At 39.4% G+C, this 23,038-nt stretch overlaps 1 protein-coding gene across 4 annotated transcripts in view; it reads left to right on the forward strand.

The window, feature by feature from the left end:
- Nucleotides 1–23,038, forward strand: part of EPB41L4B (erythrocyte membrane protein band 4.1 like 4B) — a 196,230-nt gene that overhangs the window by 86,761 nt on the left and 86,431 nt on the right. For 3 of the 4 annotated variants that reach the window (XM_075744687.1, XM_075744688.1, XM_075744689.1), the window contains exons 4-15: nt 1,430–1,508; nt 4,924–4,968; nt 5,771–5,823; nt 10,624–10,744; nt 11,372–11,459; nt 12,478–12,566; nt 12,861–12,930; nt 13,104–13,273; nt 13,376–13,485; nt 15,486–15,516; nt 16,020–16,053; nt 17,149–17,216. In XM_075744687.1, coding sequence (XP_075600802.1) covers nt 1,430–1,508; nt 4,924–4,968; nt 5,771–5,823; nt 10,624–10,744; nt 11,372–11,459; nt 12,478–12,566; nt 12,861–12,930; nt 13,104–13,273; nt 13,376–13,485; nt 15,486–15,516; nt 16,020–16,053; nt 17,149–17,216 — 958 coding nt within the window. Of the gene's footprint in view, nt 1–1,429; nt 1,509–4,923; nt 4,969–5,770; nt 5,824–10,623; nt 10,745–11,371; nt 11,460–12,477; nt 12,567–12,860; nt 12,931–13,103; nt 13,274–13,375; nt 13,486–15,485; nt 15,517–16,019; nt 16,054–17,148; nt 17,217–20,016; nt 21,447–23,038 lie in introns of those variants that run through there. The other variant, XM_075744691.1, reaches the window with a different exon arrangement.

A 23,038-nucleotide genomic window follows, 5' to 3' on the forward strand; every position in this document is an offset into this window, starting at 1 on the left:
GAGTCTTCTTCAAAGGCCATTAGGACAGTTTGCTTTCACCCCCACGGAGTGTGGCTGTCAGCCTGCTAGAATAGATAGCTGCTATGGGTAAGGATAGCTGCTAGGTAAAGATAGCTGCTATGGGTAAGGTGTTGGTGGTTGGCTTTCTCTCACCTTTTCATCACATCACATCACATCACAGACTTGTTTTACCTTAAGTGACTAAGTGATTTGCAGGTGTGCTTTCTGTGACCTGTCTTAAAATGTGGAAAATCCATGATTCTGTAACACCTTCAAGCAGTGTAGTTGCACTGTTTTGTCCATGTTTAATCTTTGAAGGGCTTGCTTTAAAAAGAAATTGGCCAAGCCCTGCCCTGAGGAACTCCGAAGAGGGAAGCAATTTGATGAGTGTTGTAAAGGTGTGTCTCACAACAGGATACTTATCTTTACCTTGCATTCAGCAGGTGCTTTGAGAAAAGTTCCTCTTTCATAATGGATGTAGCTCACTGCTCTTTTTTTTTCCCAGCAGTGGGCAGGTAAGAGTCATTATCTCACTGATGCAGACCTTGCCCAACTATAACCTGTCTTCTAGGAGCTATTGCTGGAGACAACGTTAAAGCTCTAATTATTAGAGTTTTGGCTGCATGTCATTTAGTAGATCAGATCATTAATAGACCCAGATATACTGCCTTGATGTGGTGTTAAAGAAGGCCTTAGAATGGTGTGAAAAAGAGTCTTTTTCCAGCACTTAATATACTAGCAGGCTGTTGGTCTGAAAGATGAAGCTTAAGCAGATAAGGATGCATTGGTCAGAGTCTAGTGGTAGCTGGGTAACATTTTATTGTCTGTGTTACATAGAATGTCAGACCTAGCATTCGCCTTCTGGCATTAGAAAACACCAATTCTTGCAACTCCACTGCGTGGAATTTGTTTGCTTTCTGTGTTCAGGGGTGCCTTCCAGAGTCCTCTCCAGCACTTTTCACCTTATATATCTTACCTTGTCTCATTCACGACAAATGAAAACTGATCTGTTGGGTGGGGTTTTTTTGGAGTTGCGTTTGTGCCTGGTAACAAGAAGCATCACCCTCTCCCTCCTCCCTTCCATCTCCCCCTGCACCCAGAAACAGGCAGTGTACCTGGAACTTGCTGTCATTCACAGCATGCTGCGGGGCACACCTCTTGGAATAAAAATGTGCTTGCTAAATGGACTGTTGCTTGATTAGTCTAATGATTAGAGTATCATAAAGTATGGCAATCATGTAATTTATTTTTTTATTGTGTGCAGTTTTAAATTTAAAAACATGAAATATGTGCTGCTTTGAAGAATTCAAAAAAAAATACTTCATTTCGGGTTTCTTGGGTTGTGGGGTGATGGCTGTTGTTCTGCCCTAGCAGAACCACAACTAGTGTAAACTCTTTTTTTCCCCATTTAAAATCTCTGCGTATACAGTTGGACCTCCGTACACGTTGCATTTTCGAATTAAGTACTATTCATCGGAACCGAACAACCTTCATGAGGAGTTTACAAGGTAGGAACTATGCATGGTTAACTAAGTGACTGGCAGAAGGGTAAATAAGACATCTAAGGTACGTGGGGGTACTGTAAGCAGCTGATTTGACCTTACTTACTAAGAGTGGTCCTTTTGTCTGTCTTCTTAGGTGTTTTCCTACTGTCAGAGAAACATCATATTTTTTTATTTTGTGCCAAAAACCATTCATGGGCCTCTTCCAAGTGTTTTAGTCTGTAGGAGATGCTGTGTTCTGGTGCTTTGAAGTTAGCAAAGAAAGGCAGTGTTGGGGGGGAGAGATGCAGCTGGGAGACAGCTGGTCTTGACACCAGTGACACCTGCCACACCTCTGAGAGGTTTTTCCATTGTGTCCTGCTAAAATGCCAGTGCTCTGCTTTGTCCCCCTTGCTCTGAGACTTGAGGGTGATTTCATAATGGTACAAAAGCCACAGAATTGTGGGAATAGACAGCTTGAGTTCTTGGTTAACGGTTGGTTGATTGAATCTCTTCCACTTCCCCACGAGTTCTCTCTGGTACAAAAGGAGTAAAGACTGTGTTGTATAAAGTCACCTTAGACTCCCTGGAGGTCTTCTGTTTCAATATGGGGGGCTGTTTTCTGGGCTGTGAGAACTATACCACGCTAGGTTCGTAGCACCCTGGTGTGATCTAGAGAATATTCCGAAAACTGGGAAAGGAGCAGCTGGAGGGAAAGCATTTACTTACCTTTTATATCTGCCAACTTTGTGTCTTCTTTGTATAGTAATCATGCATCTTAATGTTATTTTATCTTTTTTTTTCTTTGTGCTGTTTCTCACCGTAGGGCACTTTCTGTGTCTTCTAATTTGCTTGGCAATAATCAGTGTACTCCAAATCAGCCTGAGGTGTTTAAAGACTGTTGATTGTTGTAGTTCATGTGCATGTGATGTTTACATTCAACTTATGCCTACAGGCATATGTTTAGTTTCTCCTCTCATATCTGCTGTGTTGACCATGTATTTTTTTTTCACTGCCTGAGACGAGATCAAAGAGCGAATTGTCACCACCTTATGAGTCTGACATGAAGGCTTTAATATCCATTATGAATTTAGTGCAGCAGTGTTAATTTAATAAAAGGACATATTCCTATACAACATGTAATTAACCTGTAGAACTCCCTGCCATTTATGTAATTGAGTATAAGATCTTAGCGAATCCAAAAACCTGGATGATTTTTGGGCATGTCTAATGAGAAAATGCAGTTATATTAATAGGAATAATATATATTTTCTGAAAATTGATGTATCGGGGTTTATGTCTGACAAGTATTACATTTCCCCTGTGGTCAAATTATTCCATTACTGTCTACCAAAATATTTCTTGCTTCATCCTCTGAAGCATATGATCCTAGTCACTGAGAGATGGGTGTTTCTGAGTTATGTGATCATTGCTGTGATCAAGTAAGACATTTCCTCTGAAAGTATTAACCTCTGATGCTTTGTGATCTATTTATCGCTGAAAGGTGGCATTTCAGAAGACTATTTTAATTTGAAAAACACTTTAGTCAGCTAAATATTCAGTGTTATGAACAATTTTTTTTAATTATAAGCTTGACGGAAGAGCACAGTGAAACTGAGGAAGGAAAATGAAAATGAGCTGGAAGTTGATTTTACAGTGAGCAAATAGTTTCTTTTTTCTTTTTTGTTAGGGAAAGTACTTTCGAATGTTGCTGTTTTTTTAAGAAACCTTATGCTGACTGGATCGTATTTTCTGTGTAGCGTGTTGAGTAAAAAGTGAAGTTTAGCCACTATATACTCAGAATTATTCCAAGTGGAAATAGAATGGGAGTAAGACGAGGAAGAAAAATGATCATTAACAGTAACCATGAACTGGCCTGGTGAGGAGACCTGTTTTCTAGTAGACTCCAGTTTCTAGTGAAGCTGTAAACATCACATTCTCGTAATTAACACAGTAATGGAGAAGTGTTGAAACCCTTTACCCACTCTGTCTTTTTCCAATTTAAAAACACGATTGAAATCCAGTGCATTTTGGAAGACATCTGTCAGTTTTATGGGACCTGATTAGTTAGCTTAGTTAGAAAAACAACAGAAGAATTTGTCTGTATATGTGTGTTGTGGAGAATTTTCCACAGTATATTGCTGATTTGGAGAATATCAACAATTGAGATGCCAATGCTTGTCTGCACGCTGAAAAGGAGCAGGAGTGAGCCATGCCAACCAGAGCAGAGCTGCAGTGCTGTACAGGCCAGCTGACACCGATAGAAACACTGCCCGGATTTTTCTTGCAAATTTAGAAGAGTTTATGGGGTTGTGAATCATCAGGGAAAAACAATAAGAGCAGAAAATATACTTGTCTACCCTTAATCTATGTGTGCAGATACCCAGGTTTGATTGGCAAGTCAGGTATTAGCCAAGCATGTGAATCAGAGCTGTGACACAGAGCTAACATGGATATAAATCTGATTCTGCTTTAGCATATCATGAGAAATCTTTCTAATCTCCCTTTTCATTTCTGTTTTCCTGTCTAACTATTCATCCTTCACCACGTTCATTGCACATCCTCTGTGATGAAAAACACTTTGTCTTTCTAACATCCTTTGTAAAGAGAGGAGAGGTTCACGTTCGCGTTTGATGGGTTGTCCCTCAGTAGTGCTTCATGCTTTCTTCTCAAGTCACTCATCATTGCAAGCCTCACCCCGCAGTGTCCGTAGCAGTGCAGAGCCTGCCTGTGCCATCCTGTCCTGTCCAGAGCTCTTGCATGGCCTGGGGCACTTCTGCGTGCCTCAGACCCCAACTCTGAGGGGCTGTAAAGCATGCAGCATGCCTACAACTGAAGATTAGCAAAAGGTTAAAATACTGCTACAGTTTGAAGGCTGTAAATTCCTACTTGGCCTCCTAAATAAATGTGTAGGCTCTATGGAATTCAGGTTTCTTTTATTCAGAACATTTCTGCTATTTTAAGTGAAAATTCAGTCTGAGCTTTTCCTTTTGCACTTTTCTTTGAACTTTTTGTATGTTCTGTATTTCTGTTTGAGAGGGGGCGCTGAAGTCTTCACCCCTTTATCTGTGTTTTGTCCCTAGATCCTATAGTTCAATTCTTGCTTTAATTGAACAAGATCAAGTTCAGAACACTGGAGTGTCAGTAACATTTAGGTTGCTGTGGTGTATGCTCAGAGTAGAGCACGTCCCTAAACAGCAAGGCTTTGGACAATGTCCTGAACACAGCCAGTAGGTGAAAAATGTTCTTTTTGATTTTAGTGAAAGCTATGGGAACTTCGAAGATTGCAGGGTGCATCTGAGTAATCCCAAAGGCCCTTTTTTTAAGACCAAGTTAATGAAAATGTTGTGACTACTCAATGAATTGGAATCTTTTTCCATCCATTGGGGCTGGAAAGATGACATTATATATACTTTTGATTTTCTGAATTTTTATTTGTCAGGTACCTGTTTGTATTACAGCTCCGGCAAGACATTCTTTCAGGGAAGTAAGTATCTCTCTGCTCTTGCAGCTGTAATTTAAAGTATTTATAATAGTTAATCTCTTAGTGATTTAAAATTTTACTTTAAATGCATGATCATTTTAATTCTTTATGGTATTCGTGCACACATTATAAGCATGGTTTACAGTTCCACATGCATTTTTTTTTCCTTTAGAATAGAGATGTATATGGCTTTGTGTACATCACAACTGTATTATTGGCAAATGGAATGGGGAAATACCTTTGATGGATTGAACATGTGATGGAAATGTATAAAGAGAGCAAAGACTGTCCTGATTTTTGTGAATGATTTTGAAAATGTAACATGAACTTGCCATATTTTTCAGTATCATAGGTAAAATAGAGGAGGAAAAGATGAGGAAGTGCAACACTTTCTGTACAGGTCAACCCTGCAAAAATATTTTGTTTATAGTCTTACCCTGGCCAATAATTTCACACCTGCTCTATTTTTTTTTAATTACAAAACCAAAAAGACTCAAAGTCACATGTCCAACAATATAGTGTTGGAGCAAAAATGGTTTCTTAGTTGATTTAATGTTGTCGCTATTAGTTCAAGCTTGCTTTATGGTGGAACATATCATGTGTTTAGTGCTAATTAGAATGTACCAAATTAGGAAATAGTCATATTGAAGTAAAAATTAATTATAGATGTTTCGTATCATTAATAGTTTGTGGAAGTTAATGTTTCCATGTCACATATCAGACTACTTTTTAGCTTTATTGCAAGAGGAACTCACTGAGAAAAAAGACATGATTTTTATACCTTGGGGTTTTTTTTCTTTTTAAGACTGAAATGCCCGTATGAAACTGCTGTTGAACTAGCAGCTCTGTGTCTTCAAGGTATGGAATCTTTTGGAAGTGGTTTGTCTTAATGTATTAAAAAACTCGCCTACTAGTTTCTTTTCACTCTTTGATACTAATGATTTCTCATTGTTCATATGTAAATGGCATTTCTTACCTGAGAAGAATTTTAGGGAAATCACATTCCTGCCTTCCCTCCATTCATAACTTCTGAACTACATTAGCCAATGTGAACACACTTGCCAAGGAGAAGGAGCCTCAAAGGTGTGGATGGAAACCAGGGGCTGACCAGGGAGGAAAGACCCCAGGCAGTTGTTTGCTGAGGGAGATGCTGTTGGTGTGTGCAGTGTTACCTCTTCGGCCTGAAGAGCCAGCTGGCCCTTCAGCACAGGCTTTGTGGCAGGCAGGTCCCTGCGCCTCTAGTTTTGAACGTGGGCTACCTGCTGCCTGGCCAGCGCTTGGGAGAGCAAACCTCCGTGGGCTGTGACACAGGAGGTGGTTACAGGGCAGAAGGGAGGGTATGGCAGGTACTGGGGAGCAGCAAATTACATGGAAAGGTAAGAACTAAGATTACTTCTGTGTCAGGAGCAAGGGTTACCAGATTTTTTTTTAAAAAAAAGGGGGGGAGACAAAACCAGAATACTATGTTTCATTAGGTTATTGTAGGAAAAAATATTTTTTTTATTGCTGCAAACACATTAATACAAATATTCATTCCGTATCAGGCGGTTTGTTTTGCAGATGGGAAGGCAACTTGTGTAATGAAGCTCTAATTAGGTTCATTTTTTTCTAAAAGAAAGTGCAGTGATCTGGACCCTTCTAGCAGCAGAATGAATTGAAATGAAAAATACTCTTCCTGTTCTGCTGGTGCTTGGCAGTGGCACATGGAGTGCTTAGGCAGCATCTCTTAGTTTAATACAGGAACGGAGATAACTCAGTGATTCTAGATGGACTTGACAGTCAAAACCAGGATTTCAGTTCTAAACAGCAACAGGTGTAAATCTTAAGACAGTGAGTTATTTCTCAGTTTCCATATGCACCAGTCTGGCACAGCTCTGATTGTTAGGTGTGCACAGAACTCCTGCAGCCAAACTCTGTTTGTCTTTCTGAGATGGGGAAAATCTGGAGCCCCTATTTGATTCATTACTTCCATTTTCACAGATGAAACACCGATACCCTCACCCCTGGTCTAACCAAGGAGAAGCAAGTAAAGAATAATAGGTTGATGCCTCAACATTTTGGGCAGTAACCGACACCTGTGATTACTATGTAAATGTAATACAGTAGCCATCCATCATGTTTATAACGTCTCCAACTAGGTACCAAAACTAACACTTCTTGACACTGTGGGAACATATTTAAATTGTGGTGGCATTTTTATATTTTTCTGTTGTCTTTTTTTCAGTTTCAGTTTTTCCGCTGTTTTGACATCATCACAATAAGTTTCTTCAAAATTATTTCATTATTGCAACTAATTTATTTATCTCTGCTGGCATATAGTATAAGTAGCATTTTTTATAACATTTCTTACATTTTATTGATATTGGAAGCTTTTAATTAAGCAGAAGAGTTTAAAGAAATGTCAAATTATTATTACCTCCTCAGTAGGTTACATGTTCTCTGTGAAATCCAGTCTTGCTCCTTAGTGTTGCTTTCCTAAGAGTGAGGAAGAAGTTATAAAAGGCTATTTAGGAGTTGATGCTCTAACCCTCTGAAAGGCCTCGTCTCTTTACAGGACAGCTTTAAACGTCATACATTTTCTTTATGAGGGAAGTTGTTCTGTTACAGTAATTCTTTATTTCTTTCAAACATAAATTGTTGAGTTTTTGCCAGTCCCGTGAAGGAACTTCTGTAGCAAATAACATCAATCTGCAGTATGGGGTAACTTGTGAAGCAGATACATAATCACGTGCTTCCCTTAGGGATTATCTGCAGAAAGGTTGTAATCAAACTTGAATTGTCACCATTAGAATAAGTTTTTAACTGCCTCTTTAGTCTTGTGTGGCTTTCGTATTTAACCAGATATACTTCTGAAACTACTAATTAAACTGAAAAGGAAAACTTTTTCTCAAATCTCCAGTTTTCAGTTCTAATCATAAGACATCATCATGGGATAGTGCAAACTTTTTTTTTTCGTTCTGTGTAAAAGAATCAACAACATATTTACAGATAAACATATTTTTACAGTTTTCAAAAACTTTCTAGGAAACTTCCTTTTAAAAATGTCCCCCAGTTTATGCAGTTATTTATTAAACAACACAGATAATGTATATAAATGTGTGTACCCTCCCCCCTCATCCTCCTCCTCTCTTCCCCCAAAAAAAAGACTGGAGGAAGGGCATGTCAAAGCATGATACTTTGTCATAAAACAATAAATGAAGAGATGGGTCCTCTGCTGTGCCCTTGTGTTGAAAAATATTAGTGCTGCTGAGCCATTCAGGGAACATAATTCCACCAGGACAGACACTAGTGAGAGCATCCTCGTATGGAGCACACTCTTTCCCCTTCTTCCACTGCCCCTCTACCCTGTGCAGGGAGCTGATGAGGCTTTTACTGGCTCTTACTCTCAAGACCTATTTCTTAGAGATCAAAATGATGATGTCACTTGTTTGCCTGAAAATGAATAAATAGTGAGTGCAGCTATTCAGAAACAAGGGTGATATTTTTCTTGTAATACTTCTGCCCTCGCTTCTCTGTGTATCTTTTGTCCTACGTGCTCATGATCCTTCTCATCCTTACACATCCTCTTCGCAGCACAGTCATCTTTCATTCCCTGCCTTCGCTAACTAGTAATCTCCCGTGTTTTTCCTAGATGGTTGTCAACACATCAAACTTCAGTTTCTTGCTTTTTTTTCCCAGAAGTCCTCCTTGCTAACGTGTTTGTTGTGACTCCCTCTTATATACTGGAGACTGGACTGCCAGTAATTCTTAGCAACATCTGTGTTAAATAGGCTTCCAGCTTAGATGAAACAGCAGCAGAGTTGAGATATCTCTGTTAAATAAAAAGACATATTGATAAGAATACTGTAACTCACCATGGAAGATTACTGTTGAAGAGAAAAAATGTGTGTGAGACAGTAGTTAGAAATGAACATAGAATCATAGAATCATAGAATAGTTGGGGTTGGAAAGGACATTAAAGATCATCTAGTTCCAACACCCCTGCTGCGGGCAGGGACACCCTCCACTAGACCAGGTTGCCCAAAGCCCCATCCAACCTGGCCTTGAACACTTCCAGGGATGGGGCCTCCACAACCTCTCTGGGCAATCTGTTCCAGTGCCTCACCACCCTCACAGGGAAGAATTTCTTCCTTAAAATCTAATCTAAATTACCATCTTTCAGTTTAAACCCATTACCACTTGTCCTATCACTACACTCCCTGGTAAACAGCCCCTCACCAGCTTTCCTTTAGGCCCCTTCAGGTACTAGAAGGCTGCTAGAAGGTCTCCCCGGAGCCTTCTTTTCTCCAGGCTGAACAACCCCAACTCTCTCAGCCTGCGTTCACAGGAGAGGTGCTCCAGCCCTCTGATCAGCTTCGTGGCCCTCCTCTGGACTCGCTCCAACAGCTCAATGCCTTTCTTGTTCTGGGGACCCCAGAGCTGGATGCAGTACTCCAGGTGGAGTCATCAGTGAAATCAATCTCCTTAATATCCTCAAGAATGCTAAATGTTTGAGTGAAGCTCAAGTGCTCAAAACCACCTAGTACATGTATGAGTCAACAGATTGCATTTTGAATGTAACTTCCTATGTTCTAATGCATCCTGCTGGTATTTTTGAAGACTGAGAGTGAGTTATATTTTTGCAACTGTTATGTGTAAAAATGAAGCAATAAAACTGTTTCCTACAAGGGATTTCATTTCCCTCTTTTTTTTTCTTTTTTTTCTTTTTTGTAGTAGTAGTAATAGTAGTAGTAATAGTAGTAGTAGTCAAGAAACACCGACTGACAAAGACCTGGTTTGGAGTCACATCATGTGTCAAGTAACATGTGATATTGCTGAACGATGTATTTGCCACTGAAGTTTGTCTCACAGTCCCGCAGCAGTGACACTGCAGCCTTTTTGTATAGCTGAGAGGTTCCAGGAGCAAAGCATGTCGCAGGCACAAGAAGGCAGTTAAGGGCATAAGTCACTGAGATGCTCAGCACTTGCATCTCCTGCTGAGCTCGGTAGAGTTTGACAGTGTTCTGCTCCTAGAAAAGAAGATACCAGGCCCTAAGTAACTAAGCAGAAAGTGACACCTCAATTATGTTAATGCTTTGGCATTTCTTTCCTTAAAAATTACTTAATCTGAATATTACATCACCTCTGTGTTTTTAAAAAAAAACAAAACAGCACAACTTTATCACGGGTTTCTTGAGACTAGGTATTATCTTCATATTTCGACACGAACAGTAATATAACAAAGTGTACAATAGAATGGGAAGTGGTTTGGAATGAAAAGTATGACTTCATTGCAACAAGAGGAAGTTTCAAAGAAACCTCTTCTGAAACAGTAGTGCATTGATTTTGGGTTTTAATAGAAACTTTATTTCCTTTAAATGCTTTAAAATCCAGAGAAGCAGCTTTAGTTAAGCCAGTTTAGTTCTAACATTCTTAAATGTCAGAATTCTGTACCATAACCTTACGCTGCTCCTGCAAATGCATTTGACTTTTGCTGTGCAGTTTGGTTTGAGTTTGTGAGGGGGTTTTTTTAACTTAAATTATCAGCACAAGTATATTCTTCTACAACATTCTTAGAAACTTATAAACTATCATTGTCTTTGTGGAGATTATGGAATTAAATGTTTCAGGTCATCCCATGATCTTTATGATTTTAACTTTTCAACTGATTGATTGCAGCTGAACTGGGAGAGTGTGAGCACCCAGAGCACACACCAGAACTCGTGTCTGAATTCAGGTTTGCACCGAACCAAACCGAAGCAATGGAATTTGACATTTTTCAGAAATGGAAAGAGTGCAGGTAGGGTACCTATGTGGGAGTGGTGTCTCTAGCAACAGGTTTTCTTCTCTTCCAAAGTCAAATATGTCCACAAGAACCCCTGCAACAGACGTAAAATGGCGATTGTTTGTCAGTCGGGAAGTATTCTAGATACACTTTGAGCCCTCCCTCTCCTTAGAGATGGCAAGTGGTAATTTAGGGAAGATTGGTGGGGTGAATTTTTCTTTTTGTTTGTTTGTTTTTCCTTAGGTGATTTCATAACAGTTTAAGCAGTCTGATCTGTTTTCTATTTGAGTTGGAAACAATTCTCTTTCGCCCTCTCTCTTTTTGACTCATGCATACATAAAGTTTTGTGTTCGGGGTAGTAGCAAATAGGTTTTCCTGTCTTTTGTTAATAAACATGTTACATTTCAGTGATGCTGTCTTACCTGAACTTTCATCGTTATTGGCAATTTGAGACCTTTTTCAATTTTCATCCCTCTGATTTACTTTCATTTGGAGAGAAGAGGGTAAAAACATAAGCTAAGCTTGAAATAATTTAGCGTCATTAAGATTGAGGGCCCAAAGAAAAAGGGTTAGGGGAATGAATTTAAAACGGACAAAGATTTTGTACCATAAAGTAAGTATAAATAAATTTTATGTTCTCAGGGGAAAAAGCCCAGCGCAGGCCGAATTGTGCTACTTGAACAAAGCTAAATGGCTAGAAATGTATGGTGTAGATATGCATGTAGTTAAGGTAAGATCCATGTTATACTTTATGAATGTGGGGGTCAGAACATTGAATGGAGATGCTGCCTCAGGCAAAACAGTCTCAACTCAGGGAATTTCACTTAATTTAATATACTGCAAATTAACATAAACATTGAATTACTGATTTGGGTACCAACCAAAAAAAAAAGACGACAATAAATCAAACACAGAAACACCTTTCCTCCTCCTTCCCCAGCTCAACTTCAGTCCAACACCTCTCCTCCCTTCTTCCTAGTGTCAGGTCCCCTTGCTTTCCCTGCGGGTTACATTCAGTCCCTCCCAAGGCAGCCCACAAGGTTGGGGTCATCTGCACAACAATTTCCTTGTGCTGCTTCCTGCTTCTCACTCATTTTCCTCTGCTGACCTGCACTGTTTACTGCTCCTCTGCAGCTGCATGGGTCACCCATGGGCCACTGTCCCTCAGGACTGTCCCTGGCCCAGTGTGAGGCACCCGTGGGCCATGGTCCCTCAGGACTGTCCCTGCCCTGGTGTGGGTCAGTCCCTCAGGGGTGTCCCTGTTGTGATGTGGGTTGCCCCTGGGTCATGGTCCCTCAGGAGGACCTCCTCCTGCAGGGAGAGGCTTCTCCCAAGAGTGTGTCTCCAGCCATGTCCCCCACAGTGTCCCTTTCCACATGTCTTTTCCCATGTCCCTCACATTTTCCCTTTTGTGTCTCCTTCTCCTTGCAGCTACTGCTTGCTCTGAAACACATGAGCCGAGGCATGGGCTCCCCTGGCTGCAGTGTTGGTGTGAGGCTGTTTCCGCGGGCATCAGATCTATGTAGGGCAACACACAGCCTCCTCCCACGCAGGGCACCCTGCAGCCCCCCATTGCCAAAACCTGCCACTTTGCACCCAATACAGATGTATGTTCTTCTACTCTGTTGTGTTAAAAAAATACGCAAACCTTATTGTTCAGTTTAAAACCTATGGATTTTGACATACTACTGTAGCAAGATTTACACTACTAATGACATATTAATTATTGATTCTGTACTTGCTTGCAGGGAAGAGATGGTTGTGAATATGCTCTTGGACTGACACCAACAGGCATATTGATCTTTGAAGGAGCCAACAAAATAGGCTTATTCTTTTGGTAATCTGTTTTTGTGTTATATTCCTTTCTGTTAAAATGCTGAAATCTTTCTCCTTTACATAATAGGCTCTTGACTGTATTTGATAATGTAGATGATTGAATCTACAAGGTTAGAAGTACCACTCTCAGATGTGAAATATTTGTTGAAAAATAGTCACGTTTTCAGGAAATCATACTTTTATTATGATTCCTGAAGTGTTCCAGCATTGCAGATCACTCATACATTTTGGAGGATTCTCCTAGATCACAAAATATTATTTTTCCATTAATTTTCTTTTTGCTTCTTGTGTTTAGGCCTAAAATCACAAAAATGGACTTTAAAAAGAGCAAACTAACACTTGTGGTCGTAGAAGATGATGAACAGGTAACTTTCTTCCCTTACTTGGGCCTGATCCAACCAAGTGTGGTGTGTGCTCAGGCTGGTAAGAACACAAGGGAGGCTCAAGCACACTGTTGGCTCAGGCCGCATTTCTCCTACCAAGGACAGTAATTAATATCATGCATGCCAACTTCCAAAGCTTTTGTTTCTGCATTTAGGGCAGAGAGCAAGAGCACACATTTGTTTTCCGGTTAGACAGTGCCAAAACGTGCAAACATTTGTGGAAGTGTGCAGTGGAGCACCATGCTTTCTTCAGATTGCGAGCCCCAGCAAATAGTAAATCTAGTAGATCCGACTTCATAAGGCTGGGATCACGCTTCAGATTCAGGTATTTAGCGAAGTAACAGCAATATATTTGTGTTTATGCAACGGAGGAGGTACAGCATCCAGCAAAAGGCAGTAGTTAACTTTGTTTTTTCTGTATTTTAAGTGGGCGGACAGAGTATCAAGCAACACATGGGACAAGATTACGCAGAACTAGTACATTTGAAAGAAGGCCCAGCAAGCGATATCCTTCGCGAAGGCATTCAACTTTTAAGGGTAAGTGTTTGTACATTTATTCACTGAACCAGTCATGCAGGTGTCCTGTTAACTCATATAAATGATTGATATTACAGCCATAAAGTCTGTACCACAGTATAAAAAGAAGAACATGTCAGACCACCATCAGAATATATGTGGGGGTTTTTTCTCCAAAGTCAGAGTTCATTGTTCATATCTACTGTTTTTAACCTCTGTCTACACTTAATTCTTCCATCCCCCATCTGTGGAGAAGGAGGTACCTATGGTTTCTTTTGTTGTTCTGTTGAGGAGGGAAGAAAAACTGCATCAAACCGAGTGAGGGAAAGCATGTAGCATTTTCTTTGAAAAAGTGCATTTGTCATGTGGAGTGGTGGAGCAGTGTCCAAAAGCCTCACTGACTTGCTTATCTAGCCAGACAGTTTTAGGGTTATTGAGCAGTCTCATTATGCAGTTGTCGCTGCTTTGCTGACTGGAATGGCATGTTATTCACCTATCCAGACTCTGACCTTAACCAACTTTCTCTGGGAGTTGAAATGTGCTGAATTTGAATGGAATGACAAGGAACTGATGTCCCTTGTGGTTTTGTCATTTGTCCTTTAAAACTTAAGCGAAGATTTTTATTCCTTGTAGAAAAACCTAGGAAGGAGCACTGCAAGACAACTCCCTCTAAATTCTGTATTACTTGGGGCTGGAGGTGTAGTTGCTGTGTGGAGCAGGGTGAGCTGACATTCCCTTAGGATGTCTTTGCACTCCTTTGCAAAGGATTTCCTAGAATAAGAACCTCAGTTCCATGAAAAGTCCTTGTGGTATTATGGGGGCACTTTTATTTCTCATGAGGGGAAAAGGGTAGCAAACACACGTGCTTTCTAGAGGTTGTAACACACACCCCCTCCTTAGTACCTGTCAGTTTCTTACTGAAATGCAAATTTATTAAATTTGTGAGATGCTGTTATGTGATACATGAAAGTCAACTATATGGTAAGTGGGGATGATTTTATAAGTGGAAGAATAGATTATTTTATTTTTACAATAACAGCATCTGTCAGACCAGCAGGTTATACCTTGTGTCTCAGCACTTCCATACTTACATCTCTAAGATGCGGGGAGGAGAGAGAAAGTGTGGCTTATGCTCAGCTTAGTTCTCTGTACACAGCAGCCAGGCAGACCTGCTGTCGTACCCAGATGATCTCCCTCTAGAGAGCTCAACAGCATGTTAAGTTAATGCAAAAATTCCCTTTAGATTATTGTCTTTCACACATCTCTTGGCCATTAAGACCTGTACCATGTTGCAGTCCACAAGCATTGGATTCTGTCCTAGCTCAGTCTCTTTGAGACTTCTACAGTGTCTCATTAAGTTTGTCATCCACTTTCTGGGTTCAGCAGAGACTTGAATTTTCAGCCGTATCACTCAGCAGTTTTTCAACACTCTTGAAAAATACACTGTTAGGAAAAAGTAACGATACATCCCAGTTATTCAACTGTCGCCTTCACCGTCCTTTCCAGCCTGTCCAAGTTGCTGTATTCTCAACTGATAGGCTTTTTTGTCTACCATCGTTCACTGTAACAAGACATAGGCCATTACCAACTTCAGGAATAGTCTGGTTTCTGTAAGGTGCAAAATTGCCGTGAGGGGTAGCTTCTGATTTCTGAGGGACTCAATGGTATTGACGTGGTCGCTACAGCAAGGTGAGAAAAGTAGTGCTCTGGTTGTGCAGAACTCACTCTGCCAAAAGTCCTTCTTTTGTGACATTTGGGAAGAACACTCTCGTCTGCTGTCATCTTGGATGGGCTTTGACTCTTGCAGAAACAGAGGGAGGTTTGTGTCTTCCTCAGACTTTGTGTACTCACACAGGAATGCACTTGCGACTCAGACGCATTTGGGCAACTATGTCTGCATGAGGATTCACTTAAGCTGTAGTGTAACATCCCAATCACAAGAGCTGCAAAATGACTGATATTTCATTTCTTAGGTTTTTTTCACCTGTCTTAAGGTTTTTTGTTTGTTTTTTGTTTTTAAGCAAACAATCCTGTGAAAGCAGCACAACTGTGGTAAGTGACTGCCCAAGTTCTCTACCTCTCAGTTGCTATTGTCAGGCAAAAATATTCTAAACATTTCTGTATTAGAGTTTGTCGAAACAAGTTCTCTGGTGTGGGATGAATTGCTTTGGGATCTCTCATTATGCAGCACCAGATTCTTTTTGGGGACTGCCTGTGAGACTTTAAGTGCTTCCATTTTTTAATTTTTTTTTCTTTTTGTGTTTGAGATCAGACTAAAGTAAAGCATACTTCCTTTCTGCTCATTGCTGTTATGCTAACTTATGTAGCATTATTTGTTCCTGTTTCATAAATGTAAAATGAAGAAAAAAAATATTTCACCCCTCTTTCTTGCACCCTAATTGCTGTGGTGTATATCTTGAATAAAATATTAATGTCCTTAAGAATATTAATTTTACTTCACTGTAATACTTCCCTGAAGAGTGGTACCCTGAACTATAGGAAATTGTGACATAGATGTATTGATTACATAAAAGCTAATTTTTTTTCTCCCTTAGTGCTAAAAATACTCCTGAAGTCCATAACTACCAGGTAAGAGCATAACAATTGTAGAGGAGAATATTGTCATTTTCTTGTTTAGTGGTAAATATTTTTGCTTTCTATAATTAGTACAGCTGGTTTGCTCCCCTTTCCTTACTCTGGGGTGAGATTTTCCAAGGTGGTTCAGAAATAAACAGCATCACATTGGGAGTTAAGGGGAAAGTGGAGGGACTCTTCTTTCTTTCTTTCTTTTTCTTTCTTTCTTCCTTCCCTCCTTCCTTCCTTTCTTCCTTTCTTCCTTCCTTTCTTCCTTGCTCTGCAAGCTGAATACACTCCCTTTGCCACCCTCCTTCCCTTCCCTCCCCTCCCCTGAAATCACAGGTTAAAGCCTTTGGGACTGTGGATATGATGGACCCCAGGAGACTGCTCTGTGAGCAGTGCTTTTGTCTAAAGCAGCCTCTCACATTGGATGAACCCTGACAAAAAGTTCAAAGTTGCATCCATCACCCCATCACAGCTATTGCTGGTCAAATGTTTGTTTCTTAGGTTTGTTTTTTTTTTAAACAAGCTCCTTTATACACACACTTCAGGGAAAAACCTTACCCGGTTTTCATCCGTGATACTAGCAGTCAGTGCTACTGAGAAAGCAAGCTGTGCTTTCATCCAAACTGAGTGTGTGCATAAGAACTTAGTCTTAACACTTGTTTTTATTAAAAGCCTCACTTGTGATTTTGTTTCACTGTTTCTCCTCAAGATCTCATGGATATGAAAGCGAAATGCTGTCACCAAAGATAGGTGACCTTCTGAAGACTGCTATTACAATAGTAACCTTTTTCACTCTCCACCTTTGATTAAAGCTGACATTCTTTTGATGTGCTTTCTGTGAGAAGCACTAGATGTGCCAGGTTGTCTCTCAAATAGAAAAGCAATTTTCTCTGCATTTTCCCATGAGTGTGTCCTAACGAGCAAGTTCATCACCAAGAGGTCTCATGTATATGCTAAATGGCATGGGAGAAGGTGTGAAACAGGGGGGTTCCTAGGGCTCATAGGGGGTGTGCTCCTCAAGCCCCAGGAAAATAAAAAGTTGAAGTTAATAAGGAGTTTTTATATGATTTCATTAACCAGGTTCAATGTTTGCACTTCCAGCCACAGTATCATCCTAATATACATCCTGCTCAGCCACACTGGCATCCACATACACCTGTGAATGTAAGGTAAGCAATCTTCACTTTATGAAAAAAACTATTACTTCTTTCTTTATCTTTGGCATGAGGCTTTGGTGGACATATTGGCAATTTTTTGCACATGAAAACCAAACAGAAGTTAGAAATATGTGATGTAGAGGCAATATTAAATAACTTCTATTTAGATTTTGCTTTGGAATGTCCTAATCTCCTTGATGAAATTTTTTTTCAGGTTACTTTTCAATTTAGAATTTGAAATACAACTTTAGTGTATTTCTGTAGGAAGTATGTTGGATGGGATAGCCTCAATAAAACTAATTGTAATTTGATAAGTATTTAATCTCCTAAGACAAAGAAGAAACTCATTTTAGGGTAAGGTTCAGTTATGAGTGAACAGATCCTTGCATTGCAGCACTTCTTCATCTTTTGTAGAAATGTATGTAGAAAAATAGCCTGTATATGGAACAATGTGTCAGGTACTTTACAGATAACTAGTGTTAGTGAATGTTATAGCGTGGAGCTTTTGAGAACCGTTTCACAAAAGTATTCCTGTATGTGCTATTGTGCTATCTTCTCGCATATTTTTTTATTTTGTAACTAGCAATGAGAGAGAAATTGAGTGAAAAGGAATTTTGGAAGAAATTCAGTCCAAGTTAGAACCAGCTTGGTGGAATGCACAGTGGAGGCACACACCTGCTGGTGGATATGTGTCTGTGCATGTACATGTGATAAAAATCAGCTGCTATTTTATCCTAATAAAAAGTAACCTTTTAAGGTTACTCAGGTTTTTTAGACAAATAAATGTTGTCTTGAATGAAAACAACAATACCCTAATCTTCATTCCTATTCATCTTACATTTTTATCTCTATATTCTTACATGAGGATAGGGAAACTTCATTCTTAGTGTAGGCAGGCTCTGGAGATGAGGCTGAGCTTAAAATGGATAAAAAGACAATTTGGTTCAACTTTGAGTGTGAGAATGCAGGAAAAAGGCAAATATGTTATTAGAAATACTTACTAGGCAGAGAAACAAACATACTTATTGTCATCTCAAATTCCTAGTATACAGCAGTAAAGCAGATATTAAATTTATGCTAGAAACAGAAGACTGTTTAAACTGGATAATTAATGTTGCCTGTACTTCATGTTGAAAATTATTCCTGGTTTTAGGGTTTACTTGTCCATTTTTTTGTGTGTGATTTAAAATGTACAATTTCACATTACAAAAGAGTGGTTGCCAAGAGAAGTTAATGATTTTATAACTTGTTTGAGGATTTGCTGAATTTTTTCTAAAGATTTCTTTACTTATGATACTAGTCTGTAACATTTTAAAGCCAAATAGTTCACCCTGGAGCAGACTGATATTGAAATAAGCACAATAATGTATTGTAATGTGTGTAGACAACCTCCCCCTTCAGCCCCTCTGCTGCCTGGGCAAAGATTAAGGTCAGTGAAATATGAACAATGGCTTTTTTTATAGCTAGGCTTGTACATCTTAAAAACATACTTAAAAGCTCAGTCGTGCAAGCTAGGTAGAAAAAGTGCTCAGAATTTTTGTCCCAGTCAGGTAGAATCATTTAAATGTGTAGTTAAAGTGGAAGCTTCAAGTTGTTCTAACTTGGAAGTGGAAGAGGTGGACATTTAACATCTTGGATAACTTGATTTGAGAAAGCTTAAATCTATCCAGCTATGAACTTGAGATCAAACCACAGATGCATGAAATACTTTCTGCTGGGCATACAAGTCTAGAATGGGCCAAGGGCTGAAATGAAACTACCTGTGCAATACATGTTGTATATGTGGGGTTGTTTAATAATTTGTGAAATAATATGTGGAATTGTGTCTCAGTCTCCTTAGGAAAATCCTTTCAGTGAAATTATTTGTCTGCAATTAACATTCGGTCTTCTGAGAAAATTCATTCCAATTAACAGTTGTCATTATATACCTTTAGAATATCTCCAAAAAAATAAAGTGAAATCTAAACCTGCCTGTATTTCTGCTAGCATAAAAAAATTACCAAAATGAAAAGTGCAACTTCAGTTTGGTAATAAGGGAATCTTAAATATTGTCGTTTCCTACATACTGTTCAAAATTTTTATTTATATATTCACCCCCTCCTGCCCTGCAATGATTCAGGAGACAGTGTCGGAGTGGTTGAGTTTAATATCTCTAAGCAGCAATAAGTACTGAACAGAAAAGGAAAAAATATTTTGCCTCTTAGTACTTCTACAAGTTTCACTGCATAGTCACAGAGAAATACTTGTACTAGCTATAGACTGTAGGTGCTCATCTTAACAAAGTGTGACTATGTAACTTACAGGCTGCTTCAGTGTAATTAACAGCACCAGTGCCAAAGGAACAGCAATATTTACAAAAGAGCAGTTTTCATTCTTAATAGGATTGCCTTTCTTAATTTTTCAGACCTTAGAGATGTATTTTCATGAGCTCAACCTTTTGCATGATACAGTTTATTTTACTTGTTTGTTGTACACATTTAGTTTCGCTATAACCTCCTCCGTCCTCCTCATCATCCCTCTGGAATTCAGGAGCATTGATGCCCAACGCTTGTCTCTAGCACTTGAAAACAGAAAGGGTTTTTAATGACTGACCTCTGATTCAAAGCCTTTTGAAATCAGCTAAAAGATTCTCGGTTGCTTCGGTGGCTTCTGCATCAGACCTATAGGTCTGGCACCATTTCCTTCCCTAACTGATAGCTGCCCGTCACACTGTATGCATGCTTAGCACTTGCTGGATGAACTCATGTGACTCTGTAGCTCTCATAAGTTTACTTCCATCTCTCACTAACCAATAACTGTGCAAATGGTACAGGCCACCCTATCATGATGACAGGCCATATTGGAAACCCCCCACAAGTGGAGAGGACAGCAATTTACGATATATCCAGGAGCAGAACCAGAAGAATTTAGGAGGAGTCCAAAGTATGGTGTACCAAGATAAACTCATGACGACCCTCTGAAAAACAGTCATCTTCATTTCACCTGCCATCTTAGACGATCATTGCATTCCATGGTCCTTGTCTGTCTGCAGTATGTTCAAAGTGTATTGTGCATAAAGTGTGTGTCTTTGTATGTACATCCATCCTTGTTTAGTGTTCATGGATGTTCTTGGGAAAAGTATTTTCCGTGTCTTTGTAAAAAATCTTGAAAAACTTTTTGTGAAAGCTGGTAAGAATTTTCAATGCACCGAGACCAGAAATATTTCTGGAGATTTACATTCCATCATACTTTCAAATCCGTGACTCTCTGCCTGCTGTTGAAGATCAGCCATTTGTGCCTTAGTTATTTTTATTCTCTTGTTTCTTTTGAGTCAAATTAATAGATGAAGTTTGAGAAACTTTGTTTTTTAGTTGACATGCAAATAGGAGATTGGAGGGAGGAAGAAAACATAATTCACACTGGCAATCAAAATAGCTTGTGGACCACCAACAAAGGGAGCCTGCTGAGCTAGTCATAGGTTTGGGTGTCTTTTTTTTTTTAATTTTTGTGTTCTGCAGCAAAAATAGAGGTGCTTGCTTAACTTTGAAAACAAGTATAGGGAAAGAACACTATAATAAACTTTGTGGAGTATGTGTATTCCTGTTGTGACTTACTGATTATTATATTGATAGCATCCCTCAAAACCATACCTGCTGCTATAATGGCAAGAATGTTAAAAATTAATCCTTGCTAAAAGGGTGCTGCTGTCTTCTTATCTTTAATGTGATTAATGGAAGTGAACTATACAATCGCATAAAACTACCTACTGATAACTTTTCCCTGAGTGGATTCAAAAACACAGCTCGTGATCGGTACACTATGAGATGAGGACAATCCAGTGAAATAGCTCTATTTTTTTAAGTTAGACATTTGCAGAGTTGAATGTATATTTTACAAACCTAGGTTTTTAAATAGGCTTGGCTGATATTTTGATCACTTGCCGATTTATTTTTTTTAAAACTGGAAATCATAGTGCCATCTTCATTCATGCATTTGTCTTAATTAGGCCTTACATCTGTGGTCTCTCTGAAATTGTTGGAATGAATGAATCTTCATTTGGGATATTTAAAAAATGAAGTAGTTTTTAACTTGATTTTGATAAATATACAGTTATAAATAGCTATAACCATGAATTTTTTCAGAGCAAATTTGATAGTGTATAACTTTTTGTGAAATACATTTGTTTACAAATGCTATCTTTTAATATTTGTTTTGATCTTTCCTGTATGTGCTAAGTACAAATAAAAATTTTCAATCTTCTTATTCTGGTTATGATGCATTATTTATTTTTTAAAGATTGTGGGGGAGGGTGGATAGATAACAATACACCTTGTACTTGTACCTGTTTTGCCCTGGAATCACTAATGCTGTGCTGAATATACGTTTTCACTGCAGTCTGTAAAGGGGGGAAAACAATAAAGCAATTGTGCACTGAGATGTGAAAATGCCAGAGTAAGCCTACGGTGGGTAATCACAGAGGCTGACTTCAGTTTCCCCAGGCCAGTCTTCCTGTGTTTCAGCAGCATTTTATTTGGAAAGAAAGACAGAGAAACTTTGTTGAAGCCATCGAACAAGAGGCTAGCTTAGCTGCTGCTATGAATGTCTCCCGGAGGATGTCTGTTTTTTTGAATACTCACATTAAAGTGGAGCATTGCTGCTTCATGATTCACACACCTACACTCACAATACTCTGTCGTTCTTGTCATATAACTTCATTGGCTTCTGTGTGGTTTGTTGTCAGTGTTCGTCCTCATCATGTGTTGTTATCTATGCTTTGGTTTAATGCTGAAGGTGCACTGAATGAGCGGTCTCCCTGACAAGTCTCAAGAAAAGACAGCACAAGGCCTAACTGGTCCTTAAGTGTAAGAATGCCTTGTGCAGGAGGTCTGCACACAGGTGAAGAACAATCTGTGGGACTTGTGTGCTCTGCAGTTGGTGTGTGTCACCTCAGGGGAAGCACTTGTCGTTCTGCTTCTCTGGAGAAGCAGCTCATGCACTCTGCACTCTCCTTGCACTTTTTCATCCCACATCCTCCTCGCTGTCTGCAGAAATCTGTACCAGCAAAGTCACCGAGCAATCAGATGGGTAAGAAGAGATCAATTTCTCCATCCTTCCTTGCTCTAGTCTTAGTTGGCTTCTTGTAGCAAATGGGCTGGGATGCGGTTGGGAAGAGGGAGAGTTTCTACCTGTATCCTCTCTGCCCCCAGCATTGCTCTGACTGGCCAGTGCAGCTTATGTCACCTCAGCAAAGATGGATACGGGTGCTCAGGCACTGAACTAGGTAGTACAAATAAGTTGCTTTAAATTTAAAAGCATGTTTTGAGGTTTTGGGGTTTGTTACTTACAATGTATTGTTTTTAACAAGTGACTAATACAGGCCTTGTGATGTTAGAAATACAATTTTGTGTTTGAAGCAACACAAAACACTGCAGGTGAAAACCAAGTTATGTGAGGAGAGAGGAGAAAGGTGGAAAATGCTTGGTTAACTCAGCTGTTAAGTGTAATAGCACCTCTTGTTTAAAAATACCGGGAAAGCTCTGGCAATATAAATCTATACTACATCCTAGATTCATGCTGCTACAGCAAGCCACTGGTAGTTTGTAGATGCACAGTCTCAACGCAGGGACTTGATAGCCCTGGTATGTGTGTGTTTGTAAATTGTGTTGAAATATTTTAACTAGGAATTCATGAGGAAATGCCACACAATTTTTACCGAAGAGCATGTTTTACAGTCATTCTAGGTACGGAGAAATCAACACATTTTGAATGTGTTCTAAATATACAGGGAAGTTGTTAAAAAAAAGCCTTGCAAACTGCCTGAAGGAAGTTCCTCCTGAATCCCAATGAAGCACGTT

The sequence above is a fragment of the Balearica regulorum genome, chromosome 2 (assembly GCF_011004875.1).
Source record: "Balearica regulorum gibbericeps isolate bBalReg1 chromosome 2, bBalReg1.pri, whole genome shotgun sequence".
NCBI classification, from domain to species: domain Eukaryota; kingdom Metazoa; phylum Chordata; class Aves; order Gruiformes; family Gruidae; genus Balearica; species Balearica regulorum.